This window comes from Podarcis pityusensis (assembly GCF_964106645.2).
Source record: "Podarcis pityusensis genome assembly, chromosome: Z".
Lineage (NCBI taxonomy): Eukaryota > Metazoa > Chordata > Lepidosauria > Squamata > Lacertidae > Podarcis > Podarcis pityusensis.
Window position 1 is genome coordinate 20,792,569 of NC_138044.1, and position 23,100 is coordinate 20,815,668.

General features: G+C 43.6%; 1 protein-coding gene and 1 long non-coding RNA gene across 2 annotated transcripts in view; one reads left to right on the forward strand and one right to left on the reverse strand.

Annotated features, from left to right (window-relative positions):
* Positions 1 to 23,100, forward strand: part of MSN (moesin) — a 77,373-nt gene that overhangs the window by 37,415 nt on the left and 16,858 nt on the right. Inside the window, exons 2-4 of the mRNA XM_080989858.1 lie at positions 1,857 to 1,940; positions 20,633 to 20,728; positions 22,400 to 22,674. Of these exons, the coding sequence (XP_080845984.1) occupies positions 1,857 to 1,940; positions 20,633 to 20,728; positions 22,400 to 22,674 (455 nt within the window). The remainder of the gene's footprint in view (positions 1 to 1,856; positions 1,941 to 20,632; positions 20,729 to 22,399; positions 22,675 to 23,100) is intronic.
* Positions 6,867 to 15,873, reverse strand: LOC308468084. The gene is made up of 3 exons (XR_013981457.1): positions 12,739 to 15,873; positions 11,661 to 11,785; positions 6,867 to 8,006 (listed from the first exon to the last, which is right to left on the reverse strand). It is a non-coding gene; the product is annotated as an uncharacterized lncRNA (long non-coding RNA).

Below are 23,100 nucleotides of genomic sequence, written 5' to 3' on the forward strand. Positions count from 1 at the left end.
CACAAATGTAGGTTGCAAATAGTATTAACTTTGGTGTAGCCCTCTGTATTAATGTAGCACTCCTACTGCTGACCTCTTTACAAATCCAACCATAGCTGCCAAGCCAACTTATTAATTGAGTGCCAGTGAAGAAACCGGCTAGTATAAAACAAACTTGCATGGGCAGGTGAAACTGAAAAGTCATTCCAGTATCTCACTGGACAGTAAGGTAAAAGGTAAAAAAACGAAAAACAACCCTGGACAGTTAAAGGTGACTATGGGGTACAGCACTCATCTCGCTTTCAGGCCGAGGGAGCTGGCGTTTGTCCTCAGACAGCTTTCCTGGTCATGTGGCCAGCATGACTAAACCACTTCTGGCAAAATGGGACACTATGACGAGTGCCAGAGCGCATGGAGACAGTTTACCTTCCCACCAGAGTGGTACTTATTTATCTACGTGCACTGGTATGCTTTTGAACTGCTAGGTTGGCAGAAGCTAGGACAGACCAACGGGAGCTCACCCCGTCACATGGATTCAAACTGCCGACCTTCTGATCAGCAAGCCCAAGAGGCTCAGTGGTTTAGACCACAGCACCACCCACGTCCCTCATTATCTCCCCCTGCAAGAACATCCTGTAGAGAAGAATGCTCCCAGAGGGGGTATTTGAAGGGAAATGGGTATGGCCACCCTGGAACTTTAGAAAGCCACCTTCTAGTTTCATCTCTGCCTCTTTGTTCCAGAATGAAAGGCCAGTTGCGCCTCCTTTGGCAGCTGCTTAGGGTGACCCACTTTGCAAGAGCCACGAGCCCATGCCACCTGGATCCCCTGGATCCACCAATGGCTTTACAGAATCTTCCTTGATTGCATATTATTGAGCTTGGAAAGAGATTTCAATATATTATTAATATTTGATAGGAATGTATTGCTTTTCATAGCACAAAACTGCTTCTTACTCTGATTTGCAGGTTTGCTTTCTCATTCTCCAAAGTGTGTCCATTTAATTCCCTCCAACCTCTTTGCCCTCCAGCTGTTTTGGATTGCAGTTCACATCAGACATTGTTCATGGTGGCTGGAGCTGATGACAGTTGCCCAAAACATCTGGAGGGCAACAGGTTGGGGAAAGCTGATCTAGTACATTTTTGAGATAATGGTGATGGGTTTCAGTCATTCAATAAAGGCTGTTTCAACTTTTAAACTGCTGCTGAAAACTTTTCTTTTCTGCCAAGGCCTATGCAGGTAATTGCCAAGGCCTATGCAGGAAAAGACTACATCTTTTCACAATGGTTAATCAATGTCTGATTTTAATCTTTTTTTTTACTGTATGGCTTCAGTGTTAGAAACTGAGGTATGAAAGCTAGGAGCCAAATGGCACCTTAATCCTAGGTTATGAGCGTAACAACAGAATGTCTAGGCACACTTTTTTAAAATAACAAGAATACAAAACTGAAAATGAATGAACTGCAGCTAAAATAATATGTTCATTTTTCACATGATCTAGTCCTTCCCCTGCCCACCCCCCCAATATTCTTAAGAGGGTCTCTTTCCAGTCTTCAGAGAGTAGCTGGAAGTGGGGAAGCAGAAAAGATCCTCATTTCCTTCCACTCTGCAGTTTTAATCTGAAATCTTCGGCGTAGCACTGTGTCCAGAGCTCAGAAACGGCATGCGCTAATGAAATTCCCTGTTGCAAAATGCGCCTAGAACAATAGGAGTTTTGAACATGTACTTTCATTGTAAGCCACTTTGATATGTTTTATGAAACAGCAGCATATAAATATTTTATAGTAAGAAAGAAATTTTGGCTCATGCTGCTGGATGGGTGAATGGATTTTCATGAGGCATCTGGATTCTAATTCTACCCTCCTATTTTATATTCCAGATTACTGTCCGAGTTACCACCATGGATGCTGAGCTGGAGTTTGCCATCCAGCCCAACACCACAGGGAAGCAGCTGTTTGACCAGGTAAGTAGACCAGCCATGTACGGACTGTATCATCTGAAGCATTTTTGTCTGCGTGGAATTGGATATTGAATGATGAGGAATTTCATCAAGCAATAAATAACAATGTACGGAGCAGCCTTTGTTGTTAAGACTAGTAGGTGCAGCTAGCTACAGCAACCAAATACATGGGTGAGATGTGAGATGCAAGGTAAATAAAAGATAGTAAAGGATAAAAGAAAGGACTCATTCACACAGCACATAGTCTACCTATGGAACTTGCTCCCCCAGGAGGCAGTGACAGCCGCAAACTTGGATAGTTTTCAAAGAGGATTGGACAGGTTCATGGAGGAGGAGAGGACTATGCCATGTTTCCTGTAGATGTTGCTGCGCTATAACTCCCATAATCGCAGGAAATGACTCTCCTGTCTGAGGCTGATGGGAGTTATTGTCCTAAACATCTGGAGGGCACCAGTTGGCAAAAGGTTGAGTTAGAGCCAACAAAGCTTTCTACCTTGGTGACAAACTCTCCTATCTGCTCTTAGATGTCTGGCCTGATGGTTTCCTATAGATTGCATTAGAATGGAGTGTGACTCGCAATAAAGCCTTAAGTCTCCTCAGGGCTTATATTTCCCTCCATTAGACATTCTGGCATTGTGAGGAAATAGATTCATTGTGGTTAACCTACTCATAAAGCACTTTTATTATTTGGGGCTTGTAGTGGTTTTAATTCTTGTACCCCATGCCACACTCTGAAATGCTTATCCATTACAGCATATTAATGCTCTATGTATGGTGTAATATTATTCCACCATGACTGGGTCTGGTTTCTTCATATACTGACTCATGAAGCTGAATGTGCTACCAAATAAAAAGCAGAACAGTGTGTTGTTAGAGTGCATGCCAACCTAGATGTGACTGGGGGTGCGGGGTATGTATATTATTTATTTTACGCACTGCTGCCTGTCATTGCACCCTAGCTTCCATGGGTCATGTACTGCAAAGGAGTTGCAGCAAAGTCCAATGACTCTCTTTTGGCCTACCTTTTCCTTTGGATGCTTTGGCTGCTACCAGGTGAAAGTGTTTTCTTCTACTCTGGCTGTCTTTCACCGACCGAAAAACAGTGGATCTCAGGCTTTTAGGGGCCACTCCCTCTTGGTTCTGTAAACTCACCCCCAGTGTCCCCTACCCTATAAAAAGCATTATTCAGAACAGCTGTTAGCATGACCCACTACGAACGATAATAACATAACAAAATTCAAAACAGTAACAATTAATTGCACATTTGTTCAGAATCCAATTAAAATTTAGATTAGTTAATTCAACGAAGTTGATGAACTTGATCCAGTGATAATCAGCTCTTCAAAACCTGATAATCTGGCTGGGGCCACCTAGTCAGATGGGCAGCGTATAAATAATAAATTATTTATTTTACACATACACCCCACTGCCCCATTCTGGCTGCCCCCTTGCCTCTTAGTGTCCCTCTAGGTCAGGCTTCCTCAACCTCTGTCCTCCAGATGTTTTGAGATGACAATTCCCATCATCCCTGACCACTGGTCCTGCTAGCTAGGGATCGTGGGAGTTGTAGGCCAAAAACATCTGGAGGGCCGAGGTTGAGGAAGCCTGAGAGAGCACCACTGATATAAAGCAACTCTTCCACTTCTCTCGTCAAAAGGGAGCCTGTATTGAAAGAGGCCCATCCCCTGCTTCCTCACATGCTCGACTTCCTTCCATAAACACACTCTCCCTCACCCCCCAATCACATGTATGGGTCATCAAGTGACCAACATTCATGACCACCGCTTTCCCAAGTATATGGTTTGACTTGCCAAGAGTCAGGATATAAATATTCTAAGGTGTCCCAACTGTACAGAATTCACAAGTTCAAAAGAAGTCCACAAAACAATTAATGAAAATTTAAAACAATGCAGAAGTCTTAAACAACACCAAAATTAGCAACAAAACATCAGATGGAACTCAAAACATGTCAAATGGCCCCTGGCGAAGAGGATTGTTTTGACTCTTGTGCTATGCAGGTTGGGGCTGACAAAGTAGCCATAACTTCCTGGTCATGGGAGGTGAAGGGGAGGGCAAGCCAGTCATCCCGATTTGGGGGCCTCCAGAGGTTTTGGTCTAGCCTGCAGAGCTGATGGAGGCATGGCTGTTCTGGGTGGGACTGATGGGAGTTGTATCCCAAAACCTCTAGGTTGGGGAAGGTGGTCCAAAAAGGAAGGATAGCACAGAACTATTGCTTTCCACAACCTTGCATGTCTGTTCTGGCTCCATCACCTGAACAACATCTTCATGGGAAAGTAAGTATGGGGTCTTCCTGAATAAAAATGTTTGTCCTTGGTTTCTTTTTTTTCATTCTTTTATGTCCTGTTTACAGACAGCTGTGGCAGTATGGCCTCCTCCCTAATATTTCCTCCTTGCATCTGTCAAAACAGAGTTTTGCTTTCACATAGAGGATTTCTACAATATAACCTCACTGTTCTGTTAGTATCCATTATAACTTGCTGCAGCAAAAAAACCCCCTAAAATCCTTACCGCTTTCCTCCCAAAGCAGGCACAAAACCCTTTCATGCAAAATGCATGCATTTGTATTATGCTCTAGCCCAGCAGCAACCAAACCCTTTCGGGCCACCGCTCCCATGGTTCAATGCACTCACCGCCAGGGTTCCCTGCCCTACCCTACCCTACCCTACCTTATAAAAAGCATCTTTCTGAATTGTTGTTTGCACAACCCACTAAGGAAGATAGTAACACCATGAAAATTGAAACAGTAAGAATTAAAAATCCAGTTAAAACTAGTTTAATTAATCCAACAAAACTGACAAACTTGATCCACTGATACCAGCTTTTCAAAGTCTGATAGTCATTTACACCACCAGTGACCCCCTACTGCCCTCTTGCCTCTTAACGCACCCCCCAGGTAATCCCCCTACCCTCTAGGGGTCAGTACCACCCACTTTCAGAACCGCTGTGCTAGATAGCACTCAGTGAAAGTTAAGTTGCAAGCATGTTTTAATAGTTGTTGTATCAACAAATTTAGTATGGCCACTTGTTGAGGAAATAATGGATTGATTTTAACTCAGTTGCTTAAATGGCCCTTTTTATCTTTGGTTATCTAAATGATGATTTAAATTGCATTGGTTTTATATTCATACACCTTGTCTACTGGGGATGAGATATACTAGTGTTTTTTAAGAAATAAGTTGGTTAACATCTTAAGGCTGACATGAGCACAAAGAAAGGGCCACGGCATGATCCACCCGTGCTGTGACTGTGTGCATATGCGGATGTAGGTGTGGGTGTTTGTAATCTCTTGTCCCATCTTTGCTTCAGATTTCATTGCATCATTCATTAGGAAATGAATTGAAAATAAAATTGCCAGCAGCCCATCTACTCTAGCATCCTGCTCTCACAGTGGCCAACTGACTAGAGCAGGTTTCCTCAACCTCTGCCCTCCAGATGTTTTTTGAGACTACAATTCCCATCATCCCTGACCACTGGTCCTGCTAGCTAGGGATCATGGGAGTTGTAGGCCAAAAACATCTGGAGGGCTGAAGTTGAGGAAGCCTGATCTAGAGCACCCCCCTCTCCTATTGTTTCCAGCAACTGGTATTTCAGTAACTGGCACTGCTGCCTCCAACTGCGGAGGCAGAGCATAGCCATTCTGGCTAGTAGCCATCAATAGCCCTCTTCTCCATGAATTTGTCCCATTCTCTGTTAATGGCATCTAGGTTGGTGGTCATCACTGCCTCCTGTGGAAGTGAGTTCCACAGTTGAACTACCGTATTTTTTGCTCTATAACACGCACCCGACCATAACACGCACGTAGTTTTTAGAGGAGGAAAATCCGTAGGCATGCCACCCGTAGGCATTCCCTCCATAACATGCACAGACATTTCCCCTTACTTTCTAGGAGGAAAAAAGTGAGTGTTATGGTGCAAAAAATACGGTATGTACTGCGTGAGGAAGTCTTTTCTTTTATCAGTCCTGAATCATCCAACCTTCAGCTTCACTGGATGTCCACGATTTCTAGTGTCACAAGGCCACATGATTTAGCTGGAAAAGGAAATGACGAGAGAGCTCTACTGGGCCTCTACTGTCCTAGAAATATCAGAGCCCAGGGATGCTCAAAAGTCAGTCTCACTGCTTTCCAGCAACATTCAGCGCTATGTCAGAGATAAACTTCAAGCAGTTACCAGAGTCTTGAGGATGTGAAGCACACATGTCTCTTGATGATAATAACAGATTGTATAATGTGTCCTGACTGTTCATAATGCTCCATGCACACTGTCAGCTGCTCCTAGCTACTATCATGTATAAGTCAACCCCAATTGTGGACACTGCAGGGACAGAACTCAGCTTGGCCAAGTTAAGCTTAAGTCCATATTACCAGTGATTTGAGCAGGGCATTCCTTTAGCAGTGTGTCATGCATAGGGTTACTAGGCTGATCTGAAGTCTCTCATTTTGCCTTGGCCCCTCCTACAGGGGCAGGGGGAGCTTGGATCTCCACATGAGCAGGATCATAGAATCGTAGAACTGTAGAGTTTGAAGATAACCCAAGGGTCATCTAATCCAACCCCCTGCAACACAGAAATCTATTGCCCAATGTGGGGCTCAAACCCAAGACCCTGACCCTAGAGTCTCATGCTCTACTGGCTGAGCTACCCCCCATCTCCCTAATTTAAGGAGTGCCTTAAATTATTACTAATATTATTGTATTAAGAAGACTATGTGTGCATCTTGCAAGCTTCAGCTCAGGAGCAGCTGGCTTCAAATTTTTGCATAGACCCTCAGGGGGGGTGTGTCATGTCCTCCTCTGCTCTGTCCTCCCCTCTCCCAGTTCTCCATCTTCAGGGCTCAGTCGCAGGAGGAAGCTCAGAGGAAGAATCAATAGGGCCCAATAATAAAAAATAAAGAAAAAATGGGGGGGAAATAAATAAATTTGACTTCCGATTAGACTCACTGTATTGTTGTTCCTATTATTGTTTTACACACAGTTTCAAATTACCATTTACTTTCTTTGTTCTTATCAAAAAAAGGAGTTGTCATCTATACTTTTATTTTACAAGAATCATTTGAGTTCTGCCAGGAGATTGTTGGTGTTACAATAATTTTTCAAATACTCTTTAAATTTTTCCATTCGTTCTGCTCTTTCTGTATTGGATACCCTCTAACTCTCCCTGTCATCATAGCCAACTGCAAATACTCTTATCATTTGGACCGGCCACACTCATTTATTGTAGGTGTTTTTTCACTTTTCCAGTTTCTTGTGAGTAAGATCCTGGCTGCTACTGTCAAGTACATAAAAAGTGGTCTAGCACCAGTTTAACTGTCTATCGTGTAATGCAATAAAATTCAAAATTATAACAATTAATTGTGCATTTGTTCAAAAACCAAGTGAAAATATTTAGTTCAATTAATTCAGCAAGATTGATGAGTGTGATCCAGTGATACTAACTTTCCAAAGTCTGATAATCATTTACACCTCCAGCACCCCCTGGCTCCAACCTTCCTCTTAGTACCAGATTATACCCCACCACCATCAGGGAGAGGTACTGCTCATTTTGAGAACCACTGGTCTAGGCCTTCAGAGTACTAGAAGTACCCAGGAAAGGTTTTTACCTGACTTTTGGCGAGCACCGCAACCCCAGAGTCGGTCACGACTGGACCTAATGGTCAGGGGTCCCTTTACCTTTACTGCAGGTCTTGGGCAAAAGGGAGTTCAGAATAGATTCTCCAGGGCAAAGGCCCCAGGAGTCTTGGAGGCATTAGAGTTGGTGGGCTGGCGATGTCTTATTTTTGGCTTCTGAAGTTGCCTTTCTGTAGGAAGACTCATGAATCCAGGAAGTTGCTGCTACGCCAATGCCTTGATAAAAAAATCTAATCTGCCTTTTTTTAAAAAAAAAAATCATTGCCCTGGAACTCGGCAACTGTCTCTGGACAATTGCAACGGGAGGAAGTTGATTTGCAAAGGAAATAACCCATTCAGCTCTGTCCACAATGGGAAATAAAACCGATTGTTCCATACTTTATTTTTGCTGCCTGACTGAATGTTCTGGCTTGCCCAGCCTGCCCTGTGGTAGAAGAAAAATAAAAACAGCTTGGCTAAGAGACTCTTCTCTCTCTCTCTCTCTCTCTCTCTCTCTCTCTCTCTCTCTCTCTCATTCTCTCTCTCTCTCTCCCCGACAGAACATTGTTGGAGCCCTGTTTTCAGTTCTGCAACTTTACAAATGACGCAGTTGCATTGGGCTGTTAGCATAATGGAGGACTGGAGTAAGATTACGTGGCTAGTAGCCACAAACTCCCAAAACAAAGGCATGGTGGCTGCCAGGCAATATAACAGACTCTGCCCCCCCGCCCCGGTTTTGTATCAGGCTATTTAAGCCACCACCATGCCGGCCACTTCGTACCCTAAATAATGGGGATGGTGAAAGATGATGATCATCATTAAATTTATTGCCCACCCTTCATTAGCAGGGTTTACAACAATTATTTTTTTTTAAAAAAGTTAAAACTTATTGCAATCACAGGAATAGGTAGGGTGGGCCTTGAAAACAACCACATCCCAGAGTAAAGAGGTGTGTCTTAAGCATTTGCCAGAAGCTATATAGCAAAAGTGTCAGGTGCAGCTTTGTGAGGAGGGAGTTCCACAACTTAGGGGCTGCCACAGAGAAGGCCCTTTCCTGGGCTGCTACCATCCCAAAAGGTTGTTAGAACTGCCAACAGGGTTCCCTTCTGCCTTAACACTCAGAGGGTTTGTAGGAAAGGCAGCAGTGTTTCAGATATTTGGGACCTGATTTGGTTAAGGCTTTGCACCCAGAATTGGACTGGCAGCCAATGCACCTGCTTTAAAGACCAACTCTAGCTGCCAGTAATCTGGCGGCTGCTTTGGGGGCCAGCTGATGGCCATTCTGCAAATCAGTAACTCTGCTTAAAATTCATTGGCCCAGATTCTCCTGTAAGTGTTTATAAAATGCCGAATTAGTACCGTAGTTGTAGTTGGCTTGTGATTTTGAAATGCTGATGCATGTGGTGGGTTTGTTTCTGTTCCAGACTGATAAGGCCTTAGGGAAGTGATAAGTTAACAAGAGTGTTTCAAAGCAAACGACTTATTTTGCGGCGTGAAATACAGTGGAACCGCTAACCCGGATGCAGGTGCTCCTGGTAGCGAACTTTGCCCTGGGATGCAAGCGGAAGTTGTATGCCAGCGGTGTGGCAGCAGCAGGAGGGCCCATTAGCGAAAGCGCATCTCAGATTAAGAATGGTTTCGGGTTAAGAATGGACCTCCAGAACGTTTCAACTTAATTCGTTCCGGAGGTCCGTTCTTAACCTGAAACTGTTCTTAACCTGAGGTACCACTTTAGCTAATGGGGCCTCCCGCTGCTGCCACGCCGCCGGAGCACGATTTCTGTTCTCATCCTGAAGCAAAGTTCTGGTACTATTTCTGGGTTCGCGGAGTGTGTAACATGAAGCGTTTGTAACCTGAAGCATCTGTAACCCAAGGTACCACTGTACTCAAATTATACATCTATGTGAACTGTGTGCGTATGTGAATGAAACTCTAGAATTGCATTAAAAATAAAATAGGCCACGTTATTCTAATGGAGAAAATTTAAGGCAATGTGTTTCACATGGCTTTCGAATTGCAGCTGGTTACAGTGGTACCTCGGGTTTAAGAACAGTCCTGTTTACGAATGATTTGGTTTACGAACTCTGCAAAACCAGAAGTAGTGTTCCGGTTATTGAACTTTACCTTGGTCTAAGAACGGAATCTGAAAGGTGGAAGGGCTCCAGCGGCAGGAGGCCTCATTAGGGAAAGCACGCCTCGGTTTAAGAATGGATTCAGTTTAAGAACGGACTTCTAGAATAGATTAAGTTCGTAAACTGAGGTACCACTGTATATGTCTTCTCTCCTCAAAGATAACTCCAGGACGAGTTCTGTATTCTTGAAGGGCTGCAATATTTTCCTAGTGCAGGGACCAGAATCATGTGTTTTATATGCTATCTTTATAGAGAAAAGGTAGGCCTCTGATTGTGGGCAGAGCACAGCCACTGAGAGCCCTCTCCTCCATGAATTTGTCTAATCCTCTTTTAAAGCTATATCTAGGTTGGTGGTCGTTCCTGCTTCCTGTGGGAGTGAGTTCCATAGTTTAACTATGCACTGCTGTCTCAGCAGCCTTATCTTTATCCCGCTTCTTATGGCAGATTTGGAAACCTAGGCAGGCAGTCCCTCTCCTGCCCAGTCATGCTCGATTGCTGCTCCCTTTTATTTGAATCTTGTCAGGTCCCATCTGGAAACGTAACTCTCTCACACAGAGCAATGCAGTTAGGCCTGGTAAGGAGGGAGCTGTGCAGGAGCCCCCGCCATAGCTGGCCCAGCCCCACCCTCTGGGCAGGAAATGAGGCAGCAGCTTTGAGGGGAAGTCCTGAGCTTGAGATGTGTCCCGTGAAACTGCACTGCTGTTTAGCTTGCAGTGGGCCGTTCTCTCCTCGTCTGCCTGGCAGGAAGGAGCAGCTCTTCAGCCAAAATTGTGTGTGCACTTCCAAGTGCTCTGTCAGTTGGTTTGGACCTCAAGGCTCTTCTTCTCCTTTATTTTTTGAACCCAACCCATTTGTGGCCTAAGCATCCCTTCTCCCTGCTGCAAATACATGGGCAGCTAGGAGACTCCCTCTGGCCAGTCTCCAGAACTCAGAGGAAACTGGTGACTAAATGCTTCCTCTGAATGACGTCGTCTCCCGGACCTTTCCAGCTTCCAGCCCCTTCCATAATTCTATCCTGAAATATTTCCTTCTGTGGCTCTTGCAGGAGCTTCTGTGAAGTGGACGAATGTTGGTTGTATCTGGTTTGTAGTGTAAAATTGTGGAGATTAGATGTTAATTAGCCAGCTTTGCCCCTCAGATAGTGGTAGGTTTCACCTTAAGGTTTTACCTATCCTTTGGAGGTATGAGAGGATCAGACTAACAACTCAAGTGTTTGTAATTTCCTAAAAGTTTTTGCTAGCACAAGCTGAGCAGTTTTCTTAACATCTGTGGGAACACGTTAATGAGAAACAGCAGCAGATGGAAACTGAAATTATGACACAAGGTTTTCCTTGCTTTGAAACAGCTTACCGTATTTTTCGCCCCATAGGATGCACTTTTTCCCCTCCAAAAATGAAGGGGAAATGTGTGTGCGTCCTATGGGGCAAATGCAGGCTTTCGCTGAAGCCTGGAGAGCGAGAGGCATCGGTGCGCACCGACCCCTCTCGCTCTCCAGGCTTCAGAAAGCTATCCGCAAGCCTTGCAAGCCCGGTGGGAGTTCCCGCGGGCTCACAAGGCTTGCAGGCAGCAGCCTGCAGCCCTGGCGAGTGTCCGCAAGCCTTGCGCACCCGGCAGGAGGTCCCGCCGAGCGCGCGAGGCTTGGGGCGGCAGCCTGTCGCCCCAAGCACGGGGAGCCCTCTGGAGGGTGCCCCGTGCTTCGGGCAGGTGTGCACAAGGCTTGGGGCGGCAGCCGCGGCGGGGGGGGGGAATAATTTTTTTTATTCATTTCCCCCCCCAAAAAACGAGGTGCGTCCTATGGGCCAGTGCGCCCTATAGAACGAAAAATACGGTATGTTTCCTCTTGAGTTTTGCAACCTTGCATGGCTGCAGATTGCCTCAAATTCAAGATGGTAGCCCTAAGGTGGATATAAAGGACAGGCCTGTACCTGTGTGTGTTGATATAGGCAAGCGCGTGCGCGCACACACACATTACAAGATATTTCTTCATCTTTGCTAAGACTAGGCAATTTTATAGAGAAGTTCTGTCCCAGACTGTGCCTGTTACAACTCCTTCTCACCCCTTCCAAGCTCAGGTTAATTCATGGTGACATAACTTTAAAAAACAAAACAAAGCAGTGTAGTTAGGTAAGTGAGTACACTGAGTTCATTCTTACTTATTCATGAAATTTATATACTACTTGACCAAAAAACCCCTCAAAACTCAGTGTGGTTTACCAAAAGAATAAAGCAAGAGTTAAAAAAAGCTAAAAATAAAATAAAATTCAAACCTTCAGAACATAATCTATGATAAGCTAAAAACCAGGTTAAAAGTGCATGTCAACATTCTGTGTATCTGGATAGGCATGCCTGAACAGAAATGTTTTCGGCAGGTGCCAAAAAGAATATGGTGAAGAAACGCCTGATGTCAACAGGCAGGGAGTTCCAAAGTGTGGATGTTGCTGCTCTAAAAATATATGCTTTGTTACTGCATGGTGAGATAAATGGGCCATTGGCCTGATCCAGCAGGCTCTTAGGTTCTCATGGTTCGTCTTCATACAAGGCAATTTCCAGAGTTCCTGATGTCTGAGGTAGTAATTCCAAATACATTGCTTCCACCGGCGACTAGCTTGGGGGTCATTTCCTTATGCTATGAAGATCCTAATTATAATTGATGGGATTTCAATGGTGCTCATGCAAAATAACAACGTTTAAAGCCCTAAATGGCCCCAGCCCTCTATACCCGAAGAAGCGCTTCTACCCCCCGTCATTCAGCCCAGACACTGAGGTCTAGCTCCAATAGTTTTCTGGTGGTTCCCTGATCGCGAGAAGTGAGGTTACAGGGAACCAGGCAGAGGGCCGTCTCAGTAGTCGCAGCTGCCCTGTGGACTGCTCTCCCATCAGATGTCAAGGAGATACAACCTTTAGAAGACATCTGAAGGCATCCTTGTATAGTGAAGTTTTTAATGTTTTATTACATTTCTGTATATGCTGGAAGCTGCCCAGAGGGGCTGGGGCAACTCAATCAGATGGGCGGGATAAAAATAATAAAATTCTTCTTCTTCTTACTTCTCCATGGGCCAGCTCTGTTGATCTCTCTCCTTCTGCTTCTCTTATTGGCACCCACAATCTTCCCGTTGGAGATGGTCTCAGTCACCTTCCTTTCCTCCTCTAATGTGAGGCAGCTTCTGGCTTCTAGAAATGTTGAATTTGTATGGCTATATGGAATAAAACTGCCCTACTGTGCTGGGGTGGGGGCTCTTATGGCTTCTCCTGAAGCAACACAGCCTCCTGAACCGCTGTTAGCCTTTCAGCAGGGAAACTGAAACAGAGGCCTGTAGGTGTGAATGTGGCTGCCCCCATCTAGATGGAAAGACTGCCTTGAGAACAGCATGTCATTTTAGCCCTTTGGATCAGGCCATTTTCCTCCCACCTCACATAACAGTCACCCTCCAACCATTATGCTGACGCAGTGATGGGCATTTTCTTTCATCCCGAATGCCAGAAGAAGCCATTTTTCCTTCTGTGTCTGTTTCGAATGACCTCCCCCACAAGTCAGAAATGTAGAACGAACCACAGAATGATGCACTGCAGACTTGTGAGGAGTTTCATTAAAGGTCCCAAGTGTGGATTGAGAGAGGAAGGTCATAGAATTATAGCGTTGGAAGGGACACCACAGCTCATCTAGCCCAATCCCTTACAATGCAGGAATCACAGCTAAATAATATCGGACTAAAGATATCCAGATTTAGTTGGGACACTTGCTTAGGGTGAAGTCCTCTTCAGCCCCACCAGATGATCTTCTAAGGAAGCCTGCAAGAGGATCGAGCCTCTACCTGGGGCAGCAGCCTCATAGTGCCAAGCAGGTTAAATCTGAAACAAGGACTGCAGCTGTCATTGAGCCTAAGCTGATGCAGCATACTTGCAGAGCGCCACCCCCCACCTGCCGCCTTACCTGGTCTTTGCCGGCAGTGCTTCTGTTGCCACCAGTGGAACTTTGTTCAACAGGGCAGGGCTGGCAGGTGGCACCAGGTGCCCTATGATGGTTGGTGCTCTGAATTCTACTTTGGTCCAAGAGTAATACCCTAGTCCAGTTATGCATTATTCCTAGTAAGTACGTCATGGAAATAATTCCATTTCCACCACCACACCAACTTGATTCCTGATTGCCTTCCTGTGCTCTTGAGAAAATGTTCCTTATCATTAGTACTGTGACTGGTTCAATAAAGTACAGTAAAGCTCAAATTGCAGAAATTGTGCTGTTCCTCACCCTGTGGCAGCTGCAATCATTTTAACTGTTCTGTTGGTTCTAAGGGCCAATCTACACTGGAGATTAAAAAGCCATGGTTTGGCATGTTCAGCTATAAGTAGTAGGCTTTAGATCAGCGGTTCCCAAAGTGGGTGGTAAAGGAGCGGTAGGATTAAGCTAATCAGTTTTGTTGACTTAAATAAACTCAATATTTTCAACTGGATTGTGAATGAATGTGCAATTTATTGTTACTTGATTTGAATTTTATTGTGTTGTTATTTTCCTTAGTGGGTGGTGCATTCTGAATAACAGCGTCTGAATGCCACTCACTACTAACAATCGAAGGATTAGTAAATTTAGATCAAATTGTCTGATACCAGGGGCAGTGCAAAAGAAAATGCTGTCTCTCAAGCACCGTGATGGTTACCACTGCTACAACCTTATTTGACAGGACTATGAGGACAAACCGAAGCAACCCTATGTTGCCCTTTTAGAGGAAGGGTGAGATAAAAATGGAGCAGTTTTTATTATTGCATGTGTGTGAACCTGAAGATAATGGAAATTCCCCAACTGAGGCAGGAGCCTAACTTTTGGATATTGTATGACTAATGTCTATTTTGAGACTTGGCTTACTTAATTAGCACCTCAGAGATAGGCCAAGTTCCAGTCAGTCTCTGCTTTGGAATTCCATTCTCCACTATGAATGAAACAATTACATGGCATTTGAATTTTACTGAAGGCAATCAGTGGTCAGGGATGTAAAATGACCTGGAGGGGAATAGTCCAATCTAGGTTTTGAGGGATTTTCTTTTCTTTTTAGGAGAGTGGTTTGCTTTCACCTTGGGCAGCTAGGTGCAATGTTTTCTTTAGAGTGATTGCTGTTTGTTTTCTTGAGGGTTGTTTTTGTTTTTTGTGGGGCGGGGGGGGGGGGTTAACTATCCCTCTCAAGTGAGAAGGTAGCTTTGACCCTCCCAACTTGGTATCACAGAATTCCTGATTTCTCAAGATGGTCCCTATGGTCCTTTCAGTCAGGCCTAGCAAAAATTAAGGGAACACACTGATACGGTGGGATGGGAGGGTTTTTTATATTGATGTGTCTTGTGCTAAAATGGGGAGTATGTGAAAGCAATGCTGTAGCAAATAGCTCACACAAATGCGCATTCATTCATTTATTCATTTATTTTTATTACCCCGCTTTCTTTTATCTGCCATGGAATCCAGAGTGTCACACATGAAGATGGTCTCCCATTCAGGCACTGACCAGACCCAAAACTTGCTTAGCTTTAGCAAAGTGGTGGCCCCATGTGCCTTGAACATGTGCTGCCAAGAACTTGTGGTTGGTTGTTTTTTGTTTTTTTGTTTTTGTTTTGCTGAAAGGGAGCATATCCTATGTTCTTTATTAACTGTGTGGGTGTGTCTGAGTGATTGTATCACCAGCTCCAAGACCAATTAATCTATAACTAAAACTGTGTCTGTGTAAAATGCCTTTTGGTGTGGAAACAGTCGTTCTTCTGGAAATACTGTTTTTGAAATCTGCCCTACCAATAGGATCTGAAGGTCATACTTGGCAGTATAAGAGTAGTTTAAGAAATGCAGGTCACCCCTGGTCCTCTTGAAAATTGTGGTATGTAGAACATTCTGGGCTACTCAAGGCAATAACCAGTGATATTAATGAGGGGTGATGCTAGATTTTCCATTTTCACTTTGCCAGGTGATCCTGGAAAAAATGGGCCGGCATGCCAAGACGACACTCCTTAGCTTTTCTCCAGCCATAATTTATTTTAATTATTTCTTAGCTGTTGTTCAAAATAAAATCTTCCCACAGCGACTCGCAACACTTAAAAAGCGATTTTAAAACTATATAAAATATAATGCTGTGCCCTCACCACAGCAGTGGTTCACTACGAAGCTTCTGTGTAATCATAGCTGGGTGTTCCAAAACAGAACTAGCAAACGGACACCACTTCACATCACCCAAATAAATGTTTTTTTTTAAATGATATTTATTAAGGTTTCAAAAAGATTACATAGATAAAAAGAAAAGAAAAAAAGAGAGAAAAAATACAAAATACAGAAAAAAGATAAAAAAACACTTAAAAACAAATCAATCTTTCCATACCTTACATTTCATTTCCTTGCTTCCCTGACCTCCTCTCACCTCCCTTTTTTGTATTCCAGTTCAATTAGTTAATTCAGCAATTCCTTTCCCTCTTTGTTTTTGTCTTAATCCTTTAACTTAATATATTATAACTTTGGATTCTCACCTGTTAACAATCCATTTTTACATACACCTTTATAACATTGCTGCTAAAACCACTTAACTTCATTCTGACATCATTCTAACATTCATTAATTTTGCAGTATTTCTGTAAATAGTCTTTAAATTTCTTCCAATCTTCTTCCACCGACTCTTCTCCCTGGTCTCGGATTCTGCCAGTCATTTCCGCCAGTTCCATATAGTCCATCGCCTTCATCTGCCATTCTTCCAGGGTGGGTAGATCTTGTGTCTTCCAATACTTTGCAATAAGTATTCTTGCTGCTGTTGTGGCATACATAAAGAACGTTCTATCCTTCTTTGGCACCAATTGGCTGACTATGCCCAGGAGAAAGGCCTCTGGTTTCTTCAAGAAGGTATATTTAAATACCTTTTTCATTTCATTATAGATCATCTCCCAGAAAGCCTTAATCCTTGGGCACGTCCACCAAAGGTGGAAGAATGTACCTTCAGTTTCTTTAAATTTCCAACATTTATTATCGGGCAAATGATAGATTTTTGCAAGCTTGACTGGTGTCATGTACCACCTGTATATCATTTTCATAATATTCTCTCTTAAGGCATTACATGCCGTAAACTTCATACCTGTGGTCCATAACTGTTCCCAGTCAGCCATCATTATGTTATGTCCAACATCTTGTGCCCATTTAATCATAGCAGATTTCACTGTTTCATCCTGAGTATTCCATTTCAACAGCAAGTTATACATCTTTGACAAAATCTTAGTTTTGGGTTCTAACAGTTCTGTTTCTAATTTTGATTTTTCCACCTGGAAGCCAGTTTTCTTGTCCAAATTGTATGCCTCCATTATCTGATAATAATGAAGCCAATTGTTTTTTAGTTTCTCAAAACTCTGCAGTTTCAATCTATCTCCCTCTTGTTCCAGAATTTCCCAATATTTCGGCCATTTGGCCTCCATATTGAGCTTTTTCTGAGCTTTTGCTTCCATTGGTGACAGCCACCTTGGGGTTTTATTTTCCAATAGATCCTTATATCTTATCCAGACATTAAACAATGCTTTCCTGACAATATGATTTTTAAATGCTTTATGTGCTTTGACCTTATCATACCACAAATATGCATGCCATCCAATTACATTATTAAAACTTTCTAGGTCCAAAATGTCTGTGTTTTCAAGAAGCAGCCATTCTTTCAGCCAGCAAAAAGCTGCTGATTCATAATAAAGTTTAATGTCTGGCAGGGCAAATCCACCTCTTTCCTTTGCATCCGTTAGTATTTTAAATTTTATTCTAGGCTTCTTGCCGTGCCAGACAAATCTAGAGATATCTCTCTGCCACTTCTTGAAACAATCCATTTTGTCCAAAATTTGCAATGTTTGAAACAGAAACAACATTCTAGGCAATACATTCATTTTTATCGCAGCAATACGGCCTAGCAGTGAGAGCTTCAAATTTGACCAAATTTCTAAATCTTTTTTCACTTCAGAATTTTTCATAATTGTCTTTAAATAAATTCCCATTTTTAGCTGTCATGTGAATCCCTAGGTATTTCACTTTCTTAACCACTGTTAAACCTGTCTCATTCTGAAACCAAATAAATGTTTTTAAAGCCTGCCTTGCACTGCCACAGCAAGGGGAGTGGTGAGGGCGCTGCGTGGGTGATGCACCTCAGAAGAGAGAGGGGAGCCTGTACAGTGTAATGGCTAAGAATGCTTGGCTAGGACATGGGAGACCAGGGTTCGAATCCCCACTTCACCATGAAGCTCACTGGGTAACCTTGGGCCAGTCATTTGCTCTCAGATTAACTCACCTCACAGGGTTTTTGTGAGGATAAAATGGAGGGGGAGAAGTGTGCGTGCACCCCCTTGTGCTCCTTGGAGGAAAGGTGGGATATAAATGCAATAGATAATAATAACTAAATAAACTCAAGCATAGCCTATGAGAGTTACAACGGCTACCAGATCTTTGCTGCTACTACTGTGTGTTGCTTTGGGCCATCCTGTTTCTCTTTTAATGGTTTGCCCCTGAAAATTATGTTCATACCAATCTGTCAGCGGGTAGGGACTGGCTTTCGTTTTTAAATTCCTTTACCCATCTCCTAATTGTTCCAAATTTTAATCCAAATGTAAAAAGTACTCACGGTACAGTTCTTAAGTGATTTTAGCGTTGGAAGAATTGACCGCTAATGCCTCACAGTCTCGCAGCTTTGTACCATCAAAGAAAGCGTTCTATCCTTGCGTTGCAGCTCTGACCCCCTCGCTCTCAGATCTTGCCGGGGAGGGGGGAGCCCGCTTTTGACACCCGGCACTTTTGACGCTACCCCTTATTTTACAGCAGGGAAGATGACTGTCATATCCTGCAGTGCTGTTTGCAAGTCTTTATTTGTAATATATTCATATCCCGTCTTTCTTCCAGAGAGCTAAAGGTGGCATGCATACTTCTCCTACTTCCCATTTTATCTTCACAGCAACCTTGTGAGGTAGACTAGACTGAGAGAGGCAGCTTCACAACCAGGAAGCTTCATGACCAAGTGGGGATTTGAACCCTGGTTCCTCCCAGGCCCTAGTCCTCATTTTATCTCTACAACAACCCTGCGAGGTAGGTTAGGCTGAGAGGCAGTGACTTGTGACCACGGGTCACTTCATGGCTAAGTGGGAATTTGAACCCTAATCATCCACAGGTCATAGCCCAGCAGTCTTAATGACTGCACCAAAGTGGCTTAAATAAGGAAGCTTTTTATCAGACAGGAACCCACAAAATTATCTTAAGCAGAAGAAAGTGGCGGTTATATGAGCCTGCACAGCTGAGGGAAAGATTCTGGTGTCTCTTTAGCCAAAATGTGACCCAAAATAAACCAGCAAGCTTTTGAGTCCACCAGAACTCTTCCATCAGGTGGGATGCTAATCAAGGGTGTGAGAAAAGAAAACTGCCTTGGTTCTGCAGCTATAATGCATACGTTGGTAAAAAAACGCATTTCTCTTTAGTTGTGATTCCTGCACTGCAAGGGGGTTGGACTAGATGAGCCATGGGGTCCCTTTAAATTCTGTGGGGGTTGTCATGAAGAACAGTTACACTTCAGAATTCACTACACCATTGTAGCGATCACTATCCATGTGAAAGGTGGTTTTGAGGAACTAGTTTGACAGGTCCATACGAGTTCTGCCTGCTCCTCTCCCACACTCCTATAAATCAGGCCTGCCAATCCCTCAAACGGATGAGAGGGCTGAATTCCCTATTTTGATTCTGTCCCACCTCTTCCTTCAAGAAATTCAAGGTGGCATAGATGGTTCCCCCCCCCCCCCACTTACTCCCCATAACAAGGCTGTGAGGTAGGCCCAGAGTCATCCATTTGCCTTGGGAAAAAGGCTGTGTAATCTGTGTGGGCTGTTGAGACGGGGTGCAGTTAGGGAGGCTTATTTTGTTGCTCTGAGCCAGTGTATGATACCCGCCCCGCCCCCCAAAAAACATGGGGCAGCCGGGCTACCTCACAGGGTTGTTTGTGAGGATAAAATGGGGAGAAAGACAACCATGTACACCACCTTGAGTTCCTTGGAGGAAATAAGTAGGGCTAGAAATGTAATTAGTAAGTAAAAGTCTTGGTATAAGAACAGCTAAAAAAACTAGACCATATTGGATAGTGTAAAATATAACAGAAGGTGTGTCTCCCCCCCCCCCCCGAGGTTTGCTTCTTACAAGAGGATTTTAGGGCCTCATAACATCATCAGTTGAAAAACAGGCCCTAGACATTCAAGCTGACGAGGCAGCTGCATTTTTCTTGGTTTTCTTGCAGTCCTATGAATTCTTGGCCTCAATGCTGTTAGATCTAATGTGCCTTACTCCTAAGAAGAAAACAGGCTGTTAGCATCTATAAACACACCATAACTTGAATGATTATGTGTGCCTTTCTTAATGCAGTTAGAGTTTTGTGCTTTAGGAGAGCAGCATTTTATAAGTCTTTCGTGTCTTTTCCCTCGTCCCCCCGATATTTGTCTGTCAGACTTTGAAGAGCTGGCATCACTGGATCAAGTTCATAAGTTTTGTTGAATCAGTTAAACTAAACAGTTTAAATTGGATTTTAAATAAATGTGCAATTCATTGTTACTATTTTGAATTTTATTGTGTTGTTAATGGTTTGTGCAAGCCGCTATTCTGAATAATGTTTCTTACAGGGTAGGGGGCGCTGGGAATGAGCTTATGGAATGGGGGGGGGAAGGGCAATAGTGTTTCTGGAGCGAGGGGGGAAGCAAAAGTTAAAATGTTTGTTTTTGCTTTTAAAATCTTCACCACTGGATCTTAATGTGGTGTTTCACTGGTAAACACTTTCTTTCTTTCTTTCCTTTGTTGAACTTTCCCCTGTTTTTATGCCACTGGGTGTTCCTGGAGATATGTAACACCTTTCCTAGGCCACATTTGAGCTCAAATACAACCACCTGTAACTTTTGCTTAAAAAGTACCTTTCTCTTTGGTTTTCCCAAACAGGTTGTGAAAACAATAGGTCTGAGAGAGGTTTGGTTTTTTGGGCTCCAGTACCAGGATACCAAGGGCTTCTCTACATGGCTGAAACTCAACAAAAAGGTAATTACTGATGTGGGCATATGTCATCCTTTGTTTTATTGTCTGCATTTTAATAGATTTCTTTTTTATATTGTTTTAATTATATTAGAGCTTAATGACTTTTTAAACTGTCGTTATCTATCTATCTATCTATCTATCATCTATGTAGCTAAGCTTTCTGTATTTTATCTGAGTCATTTTAATTCGTGTTAGCTGCCTTGAATCCCAGTCAGAGGAAAGGGAAGATATAAATAAATATAATTATAGACATACCAGTTTGCTTGCTGCCTCACCCACAAAAAGACAGGGTCCCACTTTTTTGAGAAGCAGCAGTTTCTTTATTTTTCTTTTTTTAGTGTTTCTCCAGAGCAGTAGGAGAAACCCCAGCAAATTTTTTTTTAAAAAATAAAAAATCAGGTTCCACCAAGAAATTGCTGCCTTAACTTAACAGCAGTTGCAGTCTCAGGATAAATAGGTACTCCTGAACTCTGACTTTATTAGGAAGAAAAGGTCTGGGTATGTTCTATTTGTAAAAAAACATGTTTTTGATGATTTTCAGTTACAAGTGAATTACTGTATTTTTCGCCCTATAGGATGCACTTTTCCCCCTCCAAAAATGAAGGGGAAGTGTGTGTGCGTCCTATGGGGCGAATGCAGGCTTTCGCTGAAACCTAGAGAGCGCTCTCCAGGCTTCAGGAAGCTCTCCGCAAGCCTTGGGAACCCGCAGAACTTCCCGCCGGGCTCCCATGGATTGCGGAGAGCTGCCTGCACCCCGAAGCCCGGGCGCGCTGAGCAGTTGCACCCGGGCTTCGGGAAGCTCTGCGCAAGCCGCAGGAGCCCTCCCACGGCTTGCGCAGAGCTGCCTCTTGTCCCGAAGCCCAAGCACGCTGAGCAGTTGCGCCCAGGCTTCAGGTAGCTCTCTGCAAGCCGCGGGAGCCCTCCCACAGCTTGTGGAGAGCAGCCTGTTCTGGGGGCTGGGGTCGGGGGAAGCTAGAGCTTCCCCCGCCCCAGCCCCATGCCTGGGGGGAAAATAATTTTTTTTCTTTATTTCCCCCCCAAAAAACTAGGTGCGCCCTATGGGCCTGTGCGCCCTATGGGGCGGAAAATACGGTAGATATAAAAAAGGAGAAAAGAAAAAGTAATATCTACAATAACAACAGCTGTACAGAGCCATCACAAAAGTGGTCGTTCATTGAATATACAATAGTTGGATGAAAGTGTCATTCTACAAATGTTCTCATAGGGAACAGTATCGCCCCCAGGGGGAGGTAGGATTATCTAGGGGGCACTGGAGTTGATGATCTAAGACTCCTGCTAAGTAACTTTAATTCAGACATTTGGGAAACTGTTATCACCCAATGCATTAAGAATTTGCTGAACAGTTAAGTAGTTACTAAATCTGGTGTCTAAGACTATTGCTAAATTACTACCAGACTCTGAAAACTAGTGTTGCCGGATCAAGTTAATCAATTTTGTTGAATTAATTAAACTAAACAGTTTTGATGGATTCTGATTAATGTGCAGTGAATCATTACTGTTTTGAAACGTGCTACTTTCTTATTTAAACCACTATTCCGAATAACACTTTTTATGGGGTGGGCACTGGGCTTGAGTCTATGGCCCGTGTGTATGTGTGTGGCCTGAAAAGGTTTGGGAACCACTGATCTAGACCTTGTTACCAATTCGCTGCAGGTAACAGCACAGGATGTCCGCAAAGAGAGCCCGTTGCTTTTCAAATTCCGTGCCAAATTCTACCCAGAGGATGTGGCAGAGGAGCTGATCCAGGACATAACCCAGCGCCTGTTCTTCCTCCAAGTGAAGGAGGGCATCCTGAACGATGACATCTACTGTCCCCCAGAAACTGCCGTCCTGCTGGCTTCCTATGCTGTCCAGTCCAAATATGGTGACTTCAACAAGGAGGTGCACAACCCTGGTTACCTTACTGGCGACAAACTGCTTCCTCTAAGGTAGGTCAGATTTGACACATGCTTCTAGCCTTATCGGAAGTGTACTACTTCCTTGTGACTTTCACCATTCATATTCTTCCAGTGGATCTAAATGGCAGTAAAAAAAGGTGCAGTGTGTTAACTTCCATAAGTGACTGGTGATCTCAGTGTTAAGACAATCAGCTGCTAGCCTAAGAGTGACTCAGTCCTGTCTGCTCCCCACAAGATGTTCGTAAGTTGCTCCAGCTGGGGATAGACCTATCTGTCTATCTTCGGTCTATGCCTCATTCATGTTGTTACACATAGTTGCCTTCTGTAGTCACATTTCTATTTGTGTGGAAACAGAAAATTCTCATTTAAATGAAGGAGAGGGCTACAGATGGCTGTTAGCCACATTTTTTATGCTCTTCCTTCAGTTCTAGGCAGCAATGCTTCTGAATACCAAGT